This window comes from Salmo salar, chromosome ssa02 (assembly GCF_905237065.1).
Source record: "Salmo salar chromosome ssa02, Ssal_v3.1, whole genome shotgun sequence".
Taxonomy (NCBI): domain Eukaryota; kingdom Metazoa; phylum Chordata; class Actinopteri; order Salmoniformes; family Salmonidae; genus Salmo; species Salmo salar.
Window position 1 is genome coordinate 44,586,300 of NC_059443.1, and position 16,409 is coordinate 44,602,708.

At 42.9% G+C, this 16,409-nt stretch overlaps 1 protein-coding gene across 1 annotated transcript in view; it reads left to right on the top strand.

Moving 5' to 3' along the window:
• LOC100194712 (2-oxoisovalerate dehydrogenase subunit beta, mitochondrial) overlaps positions 1 to 16,409 on the top strand; it is a 93,652-nt gene that overhangs the window by 26,447 nt on the left and 50,796 nt on the right. The window contains exons 5-8 of the mRNA XM_014168458.2: positions 2,258 to 2,413; positions 2,987 to 3,095; positions 12,579 to 12,676; positions 14,086 to 14,196. Coding sequence (XP_014023933.1) covers positions 2,258 to 2,413; positions 2,987 to 3,095; positions 12,579 to 12,676; positions 14,086 to 14,196 — 474 coding nt within the window. The remainder of the gene's footprint in view (positions 1 to 2,257; positions 2,414 to 2,986; positions 3,096 to 12,578; positions 12,677 to 14,085; positions 14,197 to 16,409) is intronic.

Consider the following 16,409-nt stretch of genomic DNA (forward strand, 5'->3'; position numbering starts at 1 on the left):
AGGTAAACATTTCACGGTAAGGTCTACACCTGTATGTTTGGCGCATGTGACAAATACAATTTGATTTGAGATCGATGAGGGGAAAAAACTATTTTAATACATTTTAGAGTAAGGCTGTAGCGTAACAAAATGTGGAGAAAGTCAATGGGTCTGAATACTTTCTGAATGCATTGTGAATATGCTCAGTGTACAAAACATTAAGAACACCTTACTTATATTGAGTTGCCCTCAGAACAGACTCAATTTGTCGGGGCATGGAATCTACAAGGTGTCAAGTGTTCCACAGGGATGCTGGCCCATGTTGACTCCAATGCTTCCCACAGTTGTCAAGTTGGCTGGATGTCCTTTTGGGGGTAGACCATTCTTGATACACACTGGAAGCTGTTGAGTGTGAAAAACCCATCAGCGTTGCTGTTCTTGACACAAACCGATGCACCTGGCAATTACTACATTTACATTTAAGTCATTTAGCAGACGCTCTTATCCAGAGCGACTTACAAATTGGTGCATTCACCTTATGATATCCAGTGGAACAACCACTTTACAATAGTGCATCTAAATCTTTTAAGGGGGGGGTTAGAAGGATTACTTTATCCTATCCTAGGTATTCCTTAAAGAGGTGGGGTTTCAGGTGTCTCCGGAAGGTGGTGATTGACTCCGCTGTCCTGGCGTCGTGAGGGAGCTTGTTCCACCATTGGGGTGCCAGAGCAGCGAACAGTTTTGACTGGGCTGAGCGGAACTGTGCTTCCTCAGAGGAAGGGGGGCCAGCAGGCCAGAGGTGGATGAACGCAGTGCCCTTGTTTGGGTGTAGGGCCTGATCAGAGCCTGAAGGTATGGAGGTGCCGTTCCCTTCACAGCTCCGTATGCAATCACCATGGTCTTGTAGCGGATGCGAGCATCAACTGGAAGCCAGTGGAGAGAGCGGAGGAGCGGGGTGACGTGAGAGAACTTGGGAAGGTTGAACACCAGACGGGCTGCGGCGTTCTGGATGAGTTGTAGGGGTTTAATGGCACAGGCAGGGAGCCCAGCCAACAGCGAGTTGCAGTAATCCAGACGGGAGATGACAAGTGCCTGGATTAGGACCTGCGCCGTACTACCATACCGCGTTCAGAGACACTTAAATATTTTGTCTTGCCCATTCACCCTCTGAATGGCACACACAAACAATCCATGTCTCAAGGCTTAAAAATATATTTTTTAACTTGTCCCCTTCATCTACACTGATTTGAAGTGGATTTAACAAGTGACATCAATAAGGGGTCGATCATAGCTTTCACCTGGATTCATTTCGTCAGTCTGTCATGGAAAGAGCAGGTGTTCTCAATATTTACCTCACATGCGACCCTGTATTAAGACAATGCAATTGGCCTAATTCAAGTGTTTATCTGACTCCGTTTAACATTTATTGTGAAATCAAGTATTATGGAATGGTCATGAACTCATGATAAGCGAATATCAAAGCAAGTATTATTTAATAGCTTCACATACAAGGCAATACTGACATTAACAAAGCATAATTCTAGTCATATACATCTTAAGGTTAACTAACTTACGAGACAAAGCATGAACTAAGCAGACCTACTCAGGGCATGGGCCTGGGTAGCTCACAAAATAAAAAAAAGTCCATACAACCTTATTCCATGGGCAGGATACAGGAGAAGAGCAAGAACAACAGATCTTCATCCCATTTATTACCAGATATATTCAAAAATCAATTGTTGACTAAACCAAACTAAGATATTGCATCAAACCAGCCAACATCCTCTAGGAAGTGGGTCACATCTATGTGTGATGACCTGAGGGGGTGGGCTGGGTAGGACAATTTTATACAGTGTCGACAGAGGTCACACTGAGCAACTACAAGTAACAATAGAGATCAGACATCCATCTAGATGTCATCTGAATACAACTCTGAAGCTAAGTTGTATATAGAATAACACTATTGCAGCCATGTTTGGTACCTTACACACATTTTTGTAGTCAATTCTCTGGTTTCTGTTGGAGAGGTTTGGCCCCTCTTAGGTGGGAAGGGCGTACTGGTCCTTGGGCATTGTCTTTTTGTGTTTTGCTGACCCATTTGCCATGCAGCCGAAGGTGACAGAGAGCCGTAAATTAAGGCCGTGCCTACACAATCATGTGAGGTCCAAGTCTTTCTGTTGTGGGAGACTGAGGTATTGTTATGAATGTCTAGCTCTGACTGACCAACTTAATGAGTGGTGATCTTATTATTCATGTCTCTCGGTCTATCTGTCTTCAGATTGTAAACGAAGCAGCCAAGTACCGCTATCGCTCCGGCAACCTATTTGACTGCGGGAACCTCACCATCCGGGCGCCGTGGGGCTGCGTGGGCCACGGCTCGCTCTACCATTCCCAGAGTCCAGAGGCCTTCTTCGCCCACTGCCCAGGCATCAAGGTTAGACACTCATCCCTATCGCCTTCCCTCCCTCTCTCCCCCCCATCCCATCCTCCACTCGCTCACTTCTCCACCTCACCTGTACTCGGTACTCTTAAAGCACCTTATAATATGATTCACCCCCCCACCATCATCAAAGGAATACAAGCCTAAAGTTCTCCTACGCAGCCAAGCACCACAGCATCAGTTGGCGCTTTACAGCCATTGTCAGTACAGTAAACATCCTCCGTTGTCTTTTTCAAAGGTCAAGGTAATAAACACTGCAAGGGGTTCAGAGAAGGCTCAAATGTCTAGCTCGGATATAGAGGAAGCCGGCTTCTGCGTTCCACCCAGTTGCACATCATCTGTGTCGTTTGTTTGCGTACCAGTTCAATAGTATGGTCTGTGTTGGTACAGAAACGCCCTATTTGCACTACTAAGTCAAGGCAAGCTGGACTGTTGTCCTGTGTACACTCCCTTAACAGTTGCTGGAAGCGTGCTGAAAAAGGACAACGTTATAAGAAAATGTCCGAACAGTTCAGGTTGGCACGATAGTGTGAAAGGGTAATGTACTATCTATGTATTTCACTCCAGGTTGTAATACCCAGAGGTCCGGTCCAGTGTAAGGGACTGCTGCTGTCGTGCATCGCAGATCAGAACCCCTGCATATTCTTCGAGCCCAAGATCCTCTATAGAGCAGCGGGTGAGTGAAGGAGTCCATCTGACCCAGGTGATGTGTGTTTGTAGGCGAGGTGTGTTTACAACAACACGTCTTTGCTCAGTTTCCTCAAGAATTCTCAATGGCCTTCTGTCAGCCTTTTCGTCTCCTTGGTGACATATGGATTGTTATTTTTGTGTGAGAACAGAACGGCAAACAAACTATGCCCTGGCTGCTTGGCTCTGGACTGAGTGTGAGTGAGTTCACCAGATTCAATCGCAAGTGTGAACCAGCTGGTCCAAATGGGCCGTAAACTGCTGACAGCCTCTGGCCTGGCCTGTGTCCGTCCTCTGGTTGGCTGTCCTCTCTGGCCTCAGGCACCTGCCTCTGGTCTACATCGTTTTTTTTTTACCTTTAGAGCAGGGATAGACGGCCTTCACAACTGAATGTCCTCTTAACAAAGCCTATAAGTTCCACACATTGATAGCTTTGGGTGATAAGAGTCAAATAAATGAAGTTGTGAGATACTCAAGCTGACTGTTGACTGTTTTGATTAAGGCATTAGAAAGTGATTATGCCCAGAACATTATTTTTCTTCTCAGGTGTTGAAACCACTCGGTCCAAACAAGCCTTATGTCCGTCTTTCCCTCCGTCTCTTCTGGGATTGTGTTAAGCTCTGTTTAATCAAATCTCCCTTTACCATACAGGGCTCTACATACAGGGCTACCCACTGGCCTAGGAAGTTTTGGAGACCGCCCGGGCCAGTCAGTCATCTACGTCAGTGGCCCACTTGGTCCAGTGAAAGAAATATTGTAATAATGCTATTTTCAATCTACATAACTGATGAAAAAACAGACGAAACGGACACCTATCCCGACGCTGTTACTTCATTATGTCGATTATTCATGACATGCACGCCACACACAGCCCTGCGGAGTAATCTGTCTGGTAGTAAGAGCATGCAGCTCTCAACAGCTAGTTGCGTGGAGCGGCTCACAGAGTGAATATGGCAAGACAGCTTGTGTGACTGACACTTTGCTCCATCGTGGTATGCACGACACACAGACACAGACACCAACAAACCGGTTGCGTGAGGAACCTCCACCAGAAATGGATATTAGAAAAGATTTCCCTTTACTTAGCCTCTGCCCAGGTTTTCAACAGTATTATCTTTCGTCATGATTCGTCCAGTTGTAGCATGTGATTTCGCACTATAGCCCAATGGTGGTTTTAGCTGAGTTTTTGTTACACGTTTATTTAAAAAAATAATCATTTGAGGCGGGCAATAGGGGAGCGATACCATCGTATATCATGTACATAGTCACGATAGGTCAAAGATTGACTTAGCCCAACCCTAGATTACGTAACAAAGTAAACAGAGAGGCAACACACAATAGGCAGTAGTTATACGACTAACTATGAATAACAGTATACACGTCACGCGACTCACTTGGTGCACGCACACCATCCCACAAGTCCACAGAGATATGGAGGAGTCCAGTTGTGTTGGGCAGGGCTGAGGTGTAGGAGCTTGCTTGAAGGAGACTGTAGTGTGAGCCCTGGAGAGTCATAAGGGTTTCTGCCCCCCCTAGCAACTGCCCTAGCTACTTGCTTGACAACCAATCAGGGCCAGGTCACCCAGGTCAGAGAGTTTGAGAGGTCAGTTTATGGTACCCATAGACTTTAAGACACCACTCCTGGTTGGATGGGGAGTGGAGTGTGCAACTTGAAAGGGTTGTGGGGTGCTGATAAGAGGCACTGTCACGGAATTCGTAACACTTTTTTTAAAAAAATTTTTTTATTTCACCTTTATTTAACCAGGTAGGCCAGTTGAGAACAAGTTCTCATTTACAACTGCGACCTGGCCAAGATAAAGCAAAGCAGTGCGACACAAACAGAGTTACACATGGGATAAACAAACGTACAGTCAATAACACAATAGAAAAAGAAAAATCTATATACAGTGTGTGCAAATGTAGTAAGATTAGGGAGGTAAGGCAATAAATAGGCCAATAGTGGCGAAATAATTACAATTTAGCATTAACAGTTGAGTGATAGATGTGCAGAAGATGATGTGCAAGTAGAGATACTGGGGTGCAAAGGAGAAAAAAATAAATAACAATATGGGGATGAGGTAGTTGGGTGGGCTATTTACAGATGGGCTGTGTACAGGTGCAAACTGCTCTGACAGCTGATGCTTAAAGTTAGTGAGGGAGATATAAGTCTCCAACTTCAGTGACTTTTGCCATTCGTTCCCGTCATTGGCAGCAGAGAACTGGAAGGAAAGGCGGCCAAAGGAGGTGTTGGCTTTGGGGAGGACCAGTGAAATGTACCTGCTGGAGCGTGTGCTACGAGTGGGTGTTGCTATGGTGACCAGTGAGCTGAGATAAGGCGGGGCTTTACCTAGCAAAGACTTATAGATGACCTGGAGCCAGTGGGTTTGGCGACGAATATGAAGCAAGGGCCAGCCAACGAGAGCATACAGGTCGCAGTGGTGGGTAGTATATGGGGCTTTGGTGACAAAACGGATGGCACTGTGATAGACTACATCCAATTTGCTGAGTAGAGTGTTGGAGGCTATTTTGTAAATGACATCGCCGAAGTCAAGGATCGGTAGGATAGTCAGTTTTACAGGGTATGTTTAGCAGCATAAGTGAAGGAGGCTTTGTTGCGAAATAGGAAGCCGATTCTAGATTTAATTTTGGATTGGAGATCTCTTAATGTGAGTCTGGAAGGAGAGTTTACAGTCTAACCAGATACCTAGGTATTTGTAGTTGTCCACATATTCTAAGTCAAAGCCGTCCAGAGTAGTGATGATCGATGGGCGGGGGGTGCAGGCAGCGATCGGTTGAAGAGCATGCACTTAGTTTTACTTGCATTTAAAAACAGTTGGAGGCCATGGAAGGAGAGTTGTATGGCATTGAAGCTCATCTGGAGGTTTGTTAACACAGTGTCCAAAGAAGGGCCAGAAGTATACAGAATGGTGTCATCTGCGTAGAGGTGGATCAGAGAATCACCAGCAGTAAGAGCGACATCATTAATATATATACAGAACACTATGCTACATTTTGCTAAATGCGGATAGCTATGCTGTCATCAATGTGCAGTTTATGATGTTGTCATTACGTTAGCGTGAGTGTATGCTTCCAAATTGTAGAATATAGGATATGTGGCAGTGTTGACTCATTTTGCACCTCTGCCATTTCTATGCATGTCTGAAGTGTTATTGCCTCAAGTGCAGGGGTCTCCAATTACATTCAACCCTGGGTTGATATTTCCTTGAGCGGATGGTCGGAGGGTGAGTACATAGTTATAAATAATGTCTACACTGCAAATTGACCGCAAGTATCCCAAACAGATATAGTATTTGACAAAAACAGAATAATTTCCAACCTTGATTACATTGCGATACGATCACATATGCCTCTATTTATGCGTGGGAATAGTAGTGAGCTTCCTAAATTAAAATAACTCAGATTTTCCTGGTGATTTTAGTCTTTATGTCCAAAGACAAATATTTTATTTTTGCAAAAAGAACTTGGGGATCCAAATAAAATCACCCGAGGGCCAAATTTGGCCTGTGGGCAGCCTATTGGAAAACCCAGCTCTAGTCGGACAGTAAAATGGTGAGGTGAGCTGTTAGTCACAGTAATATGGTTTAACAATCAAGTTGAATTCCGCCTCTTTAGGGCCTGCAAGGATATAATGTTTCAGTTTTGCAATGTTCTTGGCACAGAAAATCAGTTGCCACATTTATTTTTCCACGCCTTATCATTATTTTGGATGTCAAATTGTGTTTGATGCTTCTCAGGAAGTCAAGAGCAGCCTTCTTTCCTACTGCAGAGTAAATCATGAGTCATGACACTTACTGTCTCAGTCTCTCAAAATGTGAATGAAATAACGCCAGTTATATCCCTCAACAAAACCCAAAATCTTTCTTTCTGTAGGGTTTGTTTCATTTTCAGATGGACTAAACCCAGTTACTTGGAAGTACAGTGGGGTATGCAGGTCCAAATTGTGTACAGTGTCTATGACTCAGTGAGACTTAATCAAACTACGTCAGAGAGGGAGAGATTCGATGTGTTTCTGTGAGGAGAAAGACGCACTCTTGTCTGACTAAAATAGTTCCATGGTATACCACCTAATGGATATTTCTCTCCTTTCCTCTTCTCAAAATATCTCCTAGCTATGTTTCCCATAGCAAAATGACAACATTTTGTTCCCCCCCCCCAACAATCGCTCATCTGTTTCCCACAGGGCTCTCGGAACTGGTAGCAGTTAGGGAATGACTTTCATTTCCGAAAGCGCAGAAAGCACTACCTCGTGCCGGGTCCTAAATCCCTCTGAGCGATGCTTGTTTGGATGATGAGGTCATGTAATGTTTTTCATTGAAGCAGTCATTTTATTTTCTTACCAGCCAGAGGGGATGGAACCACAAGGACTGGCTTCATCAGGACCGTAGTTACAGTTGAAACGGAAGTTTACATACACTTGGGTTGGAGTCATTAAAACTATTTATTTTCAACCACTCCACAAAATTCTTGTTAACCTCTATGGGCTAGGTGGGACGCTAGCGTGCCACCCGTGGTGCACTCCATCAACAGCAGGTGCATTTCAAGAGCGGCAAATTTGAATCCAAATAAATGTCAAAATTCAAATTTTTCAAACATACAACTATTTTACACCCTTTGAAAGATAAACATCTCCTTAATCTAACCACGTTTTACGATTTCAAAAAGGTTTTACGGCGAAAGCATAAATTTAGAGTATGTTAGGACAGCACATTTACAAGAGTTGTGTGTAATGTTTTGTCAATTCAAAGACAGGGTCACCAAAACCATAAAACCAGCTAAAATGATGCACTAACCTTTTACAATCTCCATCAGATGACACTCCTAGGACATTATGTTAGACAATGCATGCATTTTTAGTTCTATCAAGTTCATATTTATATCCAAAAACAGCGTTTTACTATGGCATTGATGTTGAGGAAATCGTTTCCCTCCAATAACCGGCAGTCAAGTCAGCGTCACAAATTAAATAATTAAAATTAGAAAACATTGGTAAAATATTATATTGTCATTTAAAGAATTATAGATTTACATCTCTTGAACGCAATCAACTTGCCAGATTTAAAAATAACCTTACTGGGAAATCACACTTTGCAATAATCTGAGCACTGCGCCCAGAAAAATACGCGTTGCGATACAGACTAGACGTCATGTTGGGGAGATCTAAAATCGAAAATACTATGTAAATAATCCATTACCTTTGATTCTCTTCATCAGATGTCACTTCCAGGTATCACAGGTCCATAACGAATGTAGTTTTGTTCAAAAAAGCTCATCATTTATGTCCAAAAATCTCCGTCTTGTTAGCACATGATCTAAGCCAGCCGGACTTCTCGTCATGAACGAGGGGAAAAAAATATATTTACGTTCGTTCAAACATGTCAAACGTTGTATAGCATAAATCATTAGGGCCTTTTTTAACCAGAACATGAATAATATTCAAGGTGGACGAATGCATACTCTTTTATAACGTATTGGAACGAGGGTACCCAACATGAACTCGCGCGCCAGGTGTCTAATGGGCCATCATCGTTCCATGGCTCTTGTTCGGTCAGATCTCCCTCCAGAAGACTCAAAACACTTTGTAAAGGCTGGTGACATCTAGTGGAAGCAATAGGAAGTGCCAAAATATTCCTCAGCGCCTGTGTTTTTCAATGGGATAAGTTTAAAGGTAATACAACACATCAGGTATCCACTTCCTGTCAGAAAATGTCTCAGGGTTTTGCCTGCCAAATGAGTTCTGTTATACTCACAGACACCATTCAAACAGTTTTAGAAACTTTAGAGTGTTTTCTATCCATATATAATAAGTATATGCATATTCTAGTTACTGGGTAGGATTAGTAACCAGATTAAATCGGGTACATTTTTTTTATCCAGACGTGCAAATGCTGCCCCCTAGCCCTAACAGGTTAACAAACTATAGTTTTGGCAAGTCGGTTAGGACATCTACTTTGTGCATGACGCAAGTAATTTTTCCAACAATTGTTTACAGACAGATTATTTCTCTTTTATAATTCACTGTATCACAATTCCAGTGGGTCAGAAGTTTACATACACTAAGTTGACTGTGCTTTTAAACAGCTTGGGAAAATCCAGAAAATTATGTCATGGCTTTAGAAGCTTCTGATAGGCTAATTGCCATCATTTGAGTCAGTTGGAGGTGTACCTGTGGATGTATTTCTAGGCCTACCTTCAAACTCAGTGCCTCTTTGCTTGAAATCAACCAAGACCTCAGAAAAACAATTGTAGTCTGGTTCATCGTTGAGAGCAACTTCCAAAAGCCTGAAGGTACCACGTTCATCTGTACAAACAATAGTACGCAAGTATAAACACCATGGGACCACGCAGCAGTCATACCGCTCAGGAAGGAGACACGTTCTGTCTCCTAGAGATGAACGTTCTTTGGTGCGAAAAGTGCAAATCAATCACAGAACAACAGCAAAGGACCTTGTGAAGATGCTGGAGGAAACGGGTACAAAAGTATCTATATCCACAGTAGAACAAGTCCTATATCGACGTAACCTGAAAGCCACTGCTCCAAAACCACCATAAAAAAGGCCAGACTGTTTGCAACTGCACATGGGGACAAAGATGGTACTTTTTTGGAGAAATGTCCCCTGGTCTGATGAAACAAAAATAGAACTGTTTGGCCATAATGAACATCGTTATGTTTGGAGGAAAAAGGGGAAGGCTTGCAAGCCGAAGAATACCGTCCCAATCGTGAAGCACGGGGGTGGCAGCATTATGTTGTGGGAGTGCTTTGCTGCAGGAGGGACTGGTGCACCTCACCAAATAGATGACATCATGAGGCAGGAAAATTATGTGGATATATTGAAGCAACATCTCAAGACATCAGTTAGGAAGTTAAAGCTTGGTCGCAAATGGGTCTTCCAAATGGACAATGACCCCAAGCATACTTCCAAAGTTGTGTCAAAATGGCTTAAGGACAACAAAGTCAAGGTATTGGAGTGGCCATCACAAAGCCCTGACCTCAATCCTATAGAAAATGTGTGAGGCAGAACTGGAAAAAGCATGTGCGAGTAAGGAGGCCTACAAACCTGACTATTTTCCACATCAGGAGGAATGGGCCAAAATTCACCCAACGTATTGTGGGAAGCTTGCGGAAGGCTACCTGAAATGTTTGACCCAAGTTAAACAATTTAAAGGCAATGCTACCAAATACTAATTGAGTGTATGTAAACTTCTGACCCACTGGGGATCTGATGAAAGAAATAAAAGCTGAAATAATCATTCTCTCTACTATTATTCTGATATTTCACATTCTTAAGACAAAGTGGTGATCCTAAAACAGGGAATTTTTACTAGGATTAAATGTCAGGAATTGTGAAAAACTGAGTTTAAATGTATTTGGCTAAGGTGTATGTAAACTTCTGACTTCAACTGTAAATGTAGGTTTGTTAGTGACAAAGATTGCCAATATTAAGCGAATATATTTTATGAAGACTGTTATACATCACCGTTGTCACGTGAGCTTATGATCTCACAGCTGGTTGTTGAGTGGACTTCCTTTAAGTGAATTGGGTACTTGATTTTGAAAAAGGCGATCACCACCTGACATTGGTCTTCTTGAGTAAGATTGGTCACAACTACTGTGAAATGACTGCTGTGTCACGGTCTGAAACGCAGAAGCTATGTACACCAGAGGAGGTTGATGAAATTCCATTATAAAGATCCCTGAATCAAGTCACCAGCAGCTCACTGGTTTGTTCGATGGTGGCAGGGGTTTTACGTGATGCTTGTTGTGGCTTTCTGTGTAAGCTTACTTGAGTAGATTTAGGAAAAACCTACGAATTTCAGCTTATTGTATGCTTGCATATTATAAGTATCTCAAGATGTTCCGAGAGAGAGTAATCGTTTGAAATTCCGTCACTGGAGTTTATTTTTATTTTGAACGAGTGCATTTTTCTTTTTCCAATCCACATCTTTCTGAATCACCCTGATGATTAGATGACTTGCTCTGAGAGATACTGATTAACCAAAATAAACACCACCTCATCCCTGACATCACTTCAATCTGGAAGCCATTTAATTGTAGATAAATGTCCCATGTGGCCTATAGGTGAATCTATCATTCACACCCCATTCAATCCATGATTCATTCAATCCATGATTCATTTGAACCATGTACCAGAACACACACTGACTTCAGGATTGGGTTGGAAAAAGGCTTGCCAGAGGTAGCTCTTTTCACTCATTTGAAATTGCTGACGATTCTTGAAGTCGGCAGCCTGTTTCTTAACCTCTAGAGGGGGAATGGGTGGAAGTCATCCCGACTGTTCTGGGAAGTGTATTGTGGAGTCGGAAACCGTAATGTCTCCCTTGAGTATCAATAGTACGCCCAATGACAGTTGCAGTTCATGTGTTACGATACAAGAGAGTTTTAAAGAGCACCAGTCTCCCCACTTAACACCCACACACACTTTCAGAAGGCCTTATCTTGCTTGTCAGGGTCAAACATGATGAGCGCCAAAGACCTGTGTAATGTTGTTACCACATAACTACATAATAGGCTATGTTGGTGCCTCAGGTTTTTGCCACCAAGTGTTTATGAACTCCAGGATTTCTACAAATAGGATGCTAAAGGGTTAGTCTCTTTGGAAAAGGATCCAAGAGAAAGTCTGATGCATGAATATAATGTCCATTGTGTGCGGAACACATTTTGAACTATATCCCATCCCGCAAATGTTTTGTTGTCCACATTGATCAGGATGACTAGCCTATTGTTGTTCACTAGATATTGTTAGTGCATAGATTTATTGTATTATTTATTATTATAATAATTAATAACGAAAGTAATAATATTTGCCATTCAGCAGACGCTGTTATCCAAAGCGACTTAGTCATACATGCATACATTTTATGTATTGGTGGTCCCGGGAATCGAACCCACTACCCTGGTGTTGCAAGCGTCATGCTCTACAGACATAGCTACAGAGGACCATAGAGAGGCGCACACAAGGCACCTCGTGATTGATGAGGTCTGGAAAAAGCATCTCAAATGGGCCAGAGACTTTGTTCCTAACTGGAAGCACAGATTGTAGGCTTTCATTTGTGAGTGTGCCGGTCATTTCCCTCGTCATCCTCTCCATCATTGAGCTCTACGGGCGGTTATGGACCATTGTTTGACAGCGTAACCACAGTTGGCCATAACAGAGTGATTTAATGTGTGTTCGGGATTGACCCCCAATCATATTCCTGTCGTGTGTAGTTCTGTAGTTGCATATGTGTATCAGGTCATGTTGGCCGTACGTATAAGATATTCTCCTTCACTGCACTGATCTGCAAGAATTTGCAAGATTAGCTTCCACCATAGGGTTTTCACCTGTCAAGTAATTTACAATCAGTGCAGATGAAGGGGAGGAGATGAGAGTACAGGTTTTGAAACAATTGAGATAGAGGTTGTGTTTGTTTTTTTCTTTTGTTTGTTTTGCAGTGGAGCAGGTCCCTACAGAGGCCTACACCATCCCACTTTCGCAGGCCGAGGTTATACAGGAAGGAAGTGACGTCACTCTGGTCGCGTGGGGAACACAGGTGAGACGTGGAAGAAGGAGCCGTGGGTTTGAGTCTACATACTCGAGCCATAGAGGAGATGGAGCTATACGTCTTCTTATGACTGTGCATGAGTCATGACCTTAGCCAGAAGTCATTGTTTATGGTTTGGAGGCGGGCAGAGTAGGGACATCCGCGTCACGTCTTCGGGTCTTTGACATTTTTAAGCCGACAGGGACGAGCCATGGATTTCCTCCTAGCTCCATCACAAGCCCACGCCTCTCAGCAGGGGCTTTCTCACCAGGGGTTGGTGGTTTATCGTGTCTACGCTGACGTCTCCGTTGGACCGACGCTGCTCCATGGTGTTAATAGTCCACGTCTACACAAGGCCTTCCATTGTCTTCAACTCCTGTCCCCCTGATTTATTTTCCTCAGGAGAGGATTATGGTCTCTATAGCGCTCTTGGTGTCGTTGCCCCTTACATAGATTCTGCTCACCCACTTAACGGGCTTAACCGTCCCAGAAAAATAGACTAATTTAGGTACAGCTGAAAAGCAGAGGGGGTCTAAGCCTGAGTGCCGGGAATGACTGGGAAATGAACTCCATCAAATCTGTCACTTTGCAAAGATGAAATATCCACCCAAGTAGTCGAAATCTGGGCTTTTTAAAACGCCACCCCATTACTCCGGTAATCCATCAGCCCTCCATGGACGAGCGAAAAGAAAACAACTCCCAGCGAGTGGAGCGGTCGGAACCGCGCCTGGGACCTGCAGTGAAGGCCTGCTAATGAGCGAAACAGAAGGGTTCATTTTGCTAGTCCTACTGTTTATATTGTAAAGTTTCATTTTATTGCACACTTTAAACCTGTTCATATCTTGACAGAAGTACTAGGCTCTGTCGTTGCTTCAGCAATATTCGGTATATTAGTAGTCATCTCTAGCATGGTTGACTAAAACCAGAATATTTATCTTTTTACTATGCCTGTTGTCGAATCTTGTCTAGATGGGTTAGAAGTCCATAGATTGCTGTGTTTCTTTTTTATCAATTGGCTGTCTGGTTATGACTCATGACTATCACCCAAGACCCACACATGAATAGATTTTGTTCATTAACCCTCACACACATTCATAGACAATCTCAAAGCCCTGATGCACAGCTTGGGGATAATAACGATGGAGCCGGTATGTCCTGCGGTTAGATTGCCGATGATTCACAGGCACAGCAGTCATTTACTGGAAACATACAGCTTTCTAATCTGCCAATAAACATGGAGTCTATCCAAGCAACTTTCTTCATTAGTTCAAACTGACTTGAAAGTTAATATGGGGTGCTGTGTAGTGGTTTTCTGCTGATTCTAAAAGGGTTTTTTGATTGGTATTATAAAATGTTCTAATATCCATTATGGATTACAATGGAATACACGGTCTTGATCGCTGACTCCTGCCTTGCAGATCCATGTGCTGAGGGAAGTGGCCAACATGGCTCAGGAGAAACTGGGTGTGTCCTGCGAACTCATAGATCTACAGACCATCTTGCCTTGGGACACTGAGACCGTTTGCAAGGTAAGACGCATGCTAGGCTATAACATTTGTGTGTACACACACACACACACACACACACACACACACACACACACTCAGGGTTGGGTAGGTTACACTCTAAATGTAATACATTAGTTACTAGCACCTGTCCAAAATTGTTAGCAGTAGTTTAATTTTTGGATTACCCAAACTCAGTAACGTAATCTGATTACTTTTAGATTGCTTTCCCCTTAAGGCATAAGAAGACAAAAATGAATTCCCAATTGAAGGCTAGCATCCCGGAGTCGCCTCGTCACTGTTGACGTTGAGACTGGTGTTTTGCGGGTACTATTTAATGAAGCTGCCAGTTGAGGACTTGTGAGGCGAACTAGATACTCTAATGTACTTGACCTCTTGCTCAGTTGTGCACCAGGGCCTCCCACTCCTCTTTCTATTCTGGTTAGAGCCAGTTTGCGCTGTTTTGGGAAGGGAGTAATACACAGCATTGTACAATATCTTCAGTTTCTTGGCAATTTCTCGCATGGAATAGCCTTAATTTCTCAGAACAAGAATAGACTGACGAGTTTCAGAAGTTTTTTGTTTCTGGCCATTTTGAGCCTGTAATCGAACACACATGCTGATGCTCCAGATACTCAACTAGTCTAAAGAAGGCCAGTTTTATTGGTTCTTTAATCAGAACAACAGTTTTCAGCTGTGCTAACATAATTGCTAAAGGGTTTTCTAATGATCAATTAGCCTTTTAAAATTATAAACTTGGATTAGCTAACACAATGTGCCACTGGAACACAGGAATGATGGTTGCTGATAATGGGCCTCTGTACGCCTATGTAGATATTCCGTCAAAAATCTGCTGTTTCCAGCTACAATAGTCATTTACAACATTAATGATGTCAACACTGTATTTCTGATCAATTTGATATTTTAATGGATAAAAAAAATACGCTTTTCTTTCAAAAACAAGGACATTTTGAAGTGACCGCAAACTTTTGAACGATAGTTTAGTTAGAAGTAAAGTGACTAGACAACAGGATAGATAATAAACGCTGGTAGCAGCATCATATGTGACGAGTCAAAAGAGGTAATGCAGATAGTCTGTGCAGCTATTGATTAGTATTATGGCTTGGGGGTAGAAGCTGTTTAGGGTCCTGTTGGTTCCAGACTTGGTCTGTGTCTTGGGTGGCTGGAGTCTTTGAAAATGTTTAGGGCCTTCTCACACCGCCTGGTAAAGAGGTCCTGGATGGCAGGGAGCTCAGCCCCAGTGATGTACTGGGTCCTACGCACTACCCTCTGTACTGCCTTGTGGTCGGATGCTGAGAAGTTGCCATACCAAGCGGTAATGAAGCCAGACAAGATGCTCTCAATGGTGCAGCTGTACAAGGTTTTGCAGATCTGAGATCCCATGTCAAATCTTTTCAACTTTTATTCCATAGGCTGGGATCCACACTATGCAACTGTTGCAAGAGTGCATTTTTCACAGCCTGTCCACTGATTGATAGGCAGCTTAAACTTCTTAAATTCAACCATCATTGTGTTACACATACCCAATTGTGAACAATGACCACAATCCGTAAGGCGCAAATGACTAAATGAGAGGGCAGCAGTGTGATTGACATCAATGCACTATGTAGGTATCAGTAATATGTAGCGCGTAGGCTACATCACTGCTATCGTCCTTACCCTTAGCGTTTATTTAGATTGGATAATCTTTGGATGCCGACAGCTGTTGCACTATTGGAAGACATGGCTTGGACTGTAGGCTTCAAAATCCTATTCCTGCGATCCATCAAACGCATTTGGTGTGTCATCATAGTGATCTCTGATTTATGGTCAGACTTAAACTTAAACTTGAAAAAATTAATTGCTGAGGAGTATTTCTGTCTAATAAAGCCCTTTTGTGGGGAAAAACTCTTGCTGATTGGCTGGGCCTGGCTCCCCAGTGGGTGGGCCTATGCCCTCCCAGGCACACCCATGGCTGCGCCCCTGCCCAGTCATGTGAAATTCATAGATTAGGGCCTAATTTATTTATTTCAATTGACTGATTTCCATATTTGAACTGTAACTCAGTAATCTTTGAAATTGTTGCATGTTGCGTTTTTATTTTTGTTCAGTGTAGTTGATGATCCCCGCAGTAGACTGTCTAATTTAGTACTTAAATTGCCCTTCAATGTGGCACAGAAACCATGCTATTTTTCTCTACAGTGCAGTTTCTGCCATTCGTGATTGATTGAATTCCA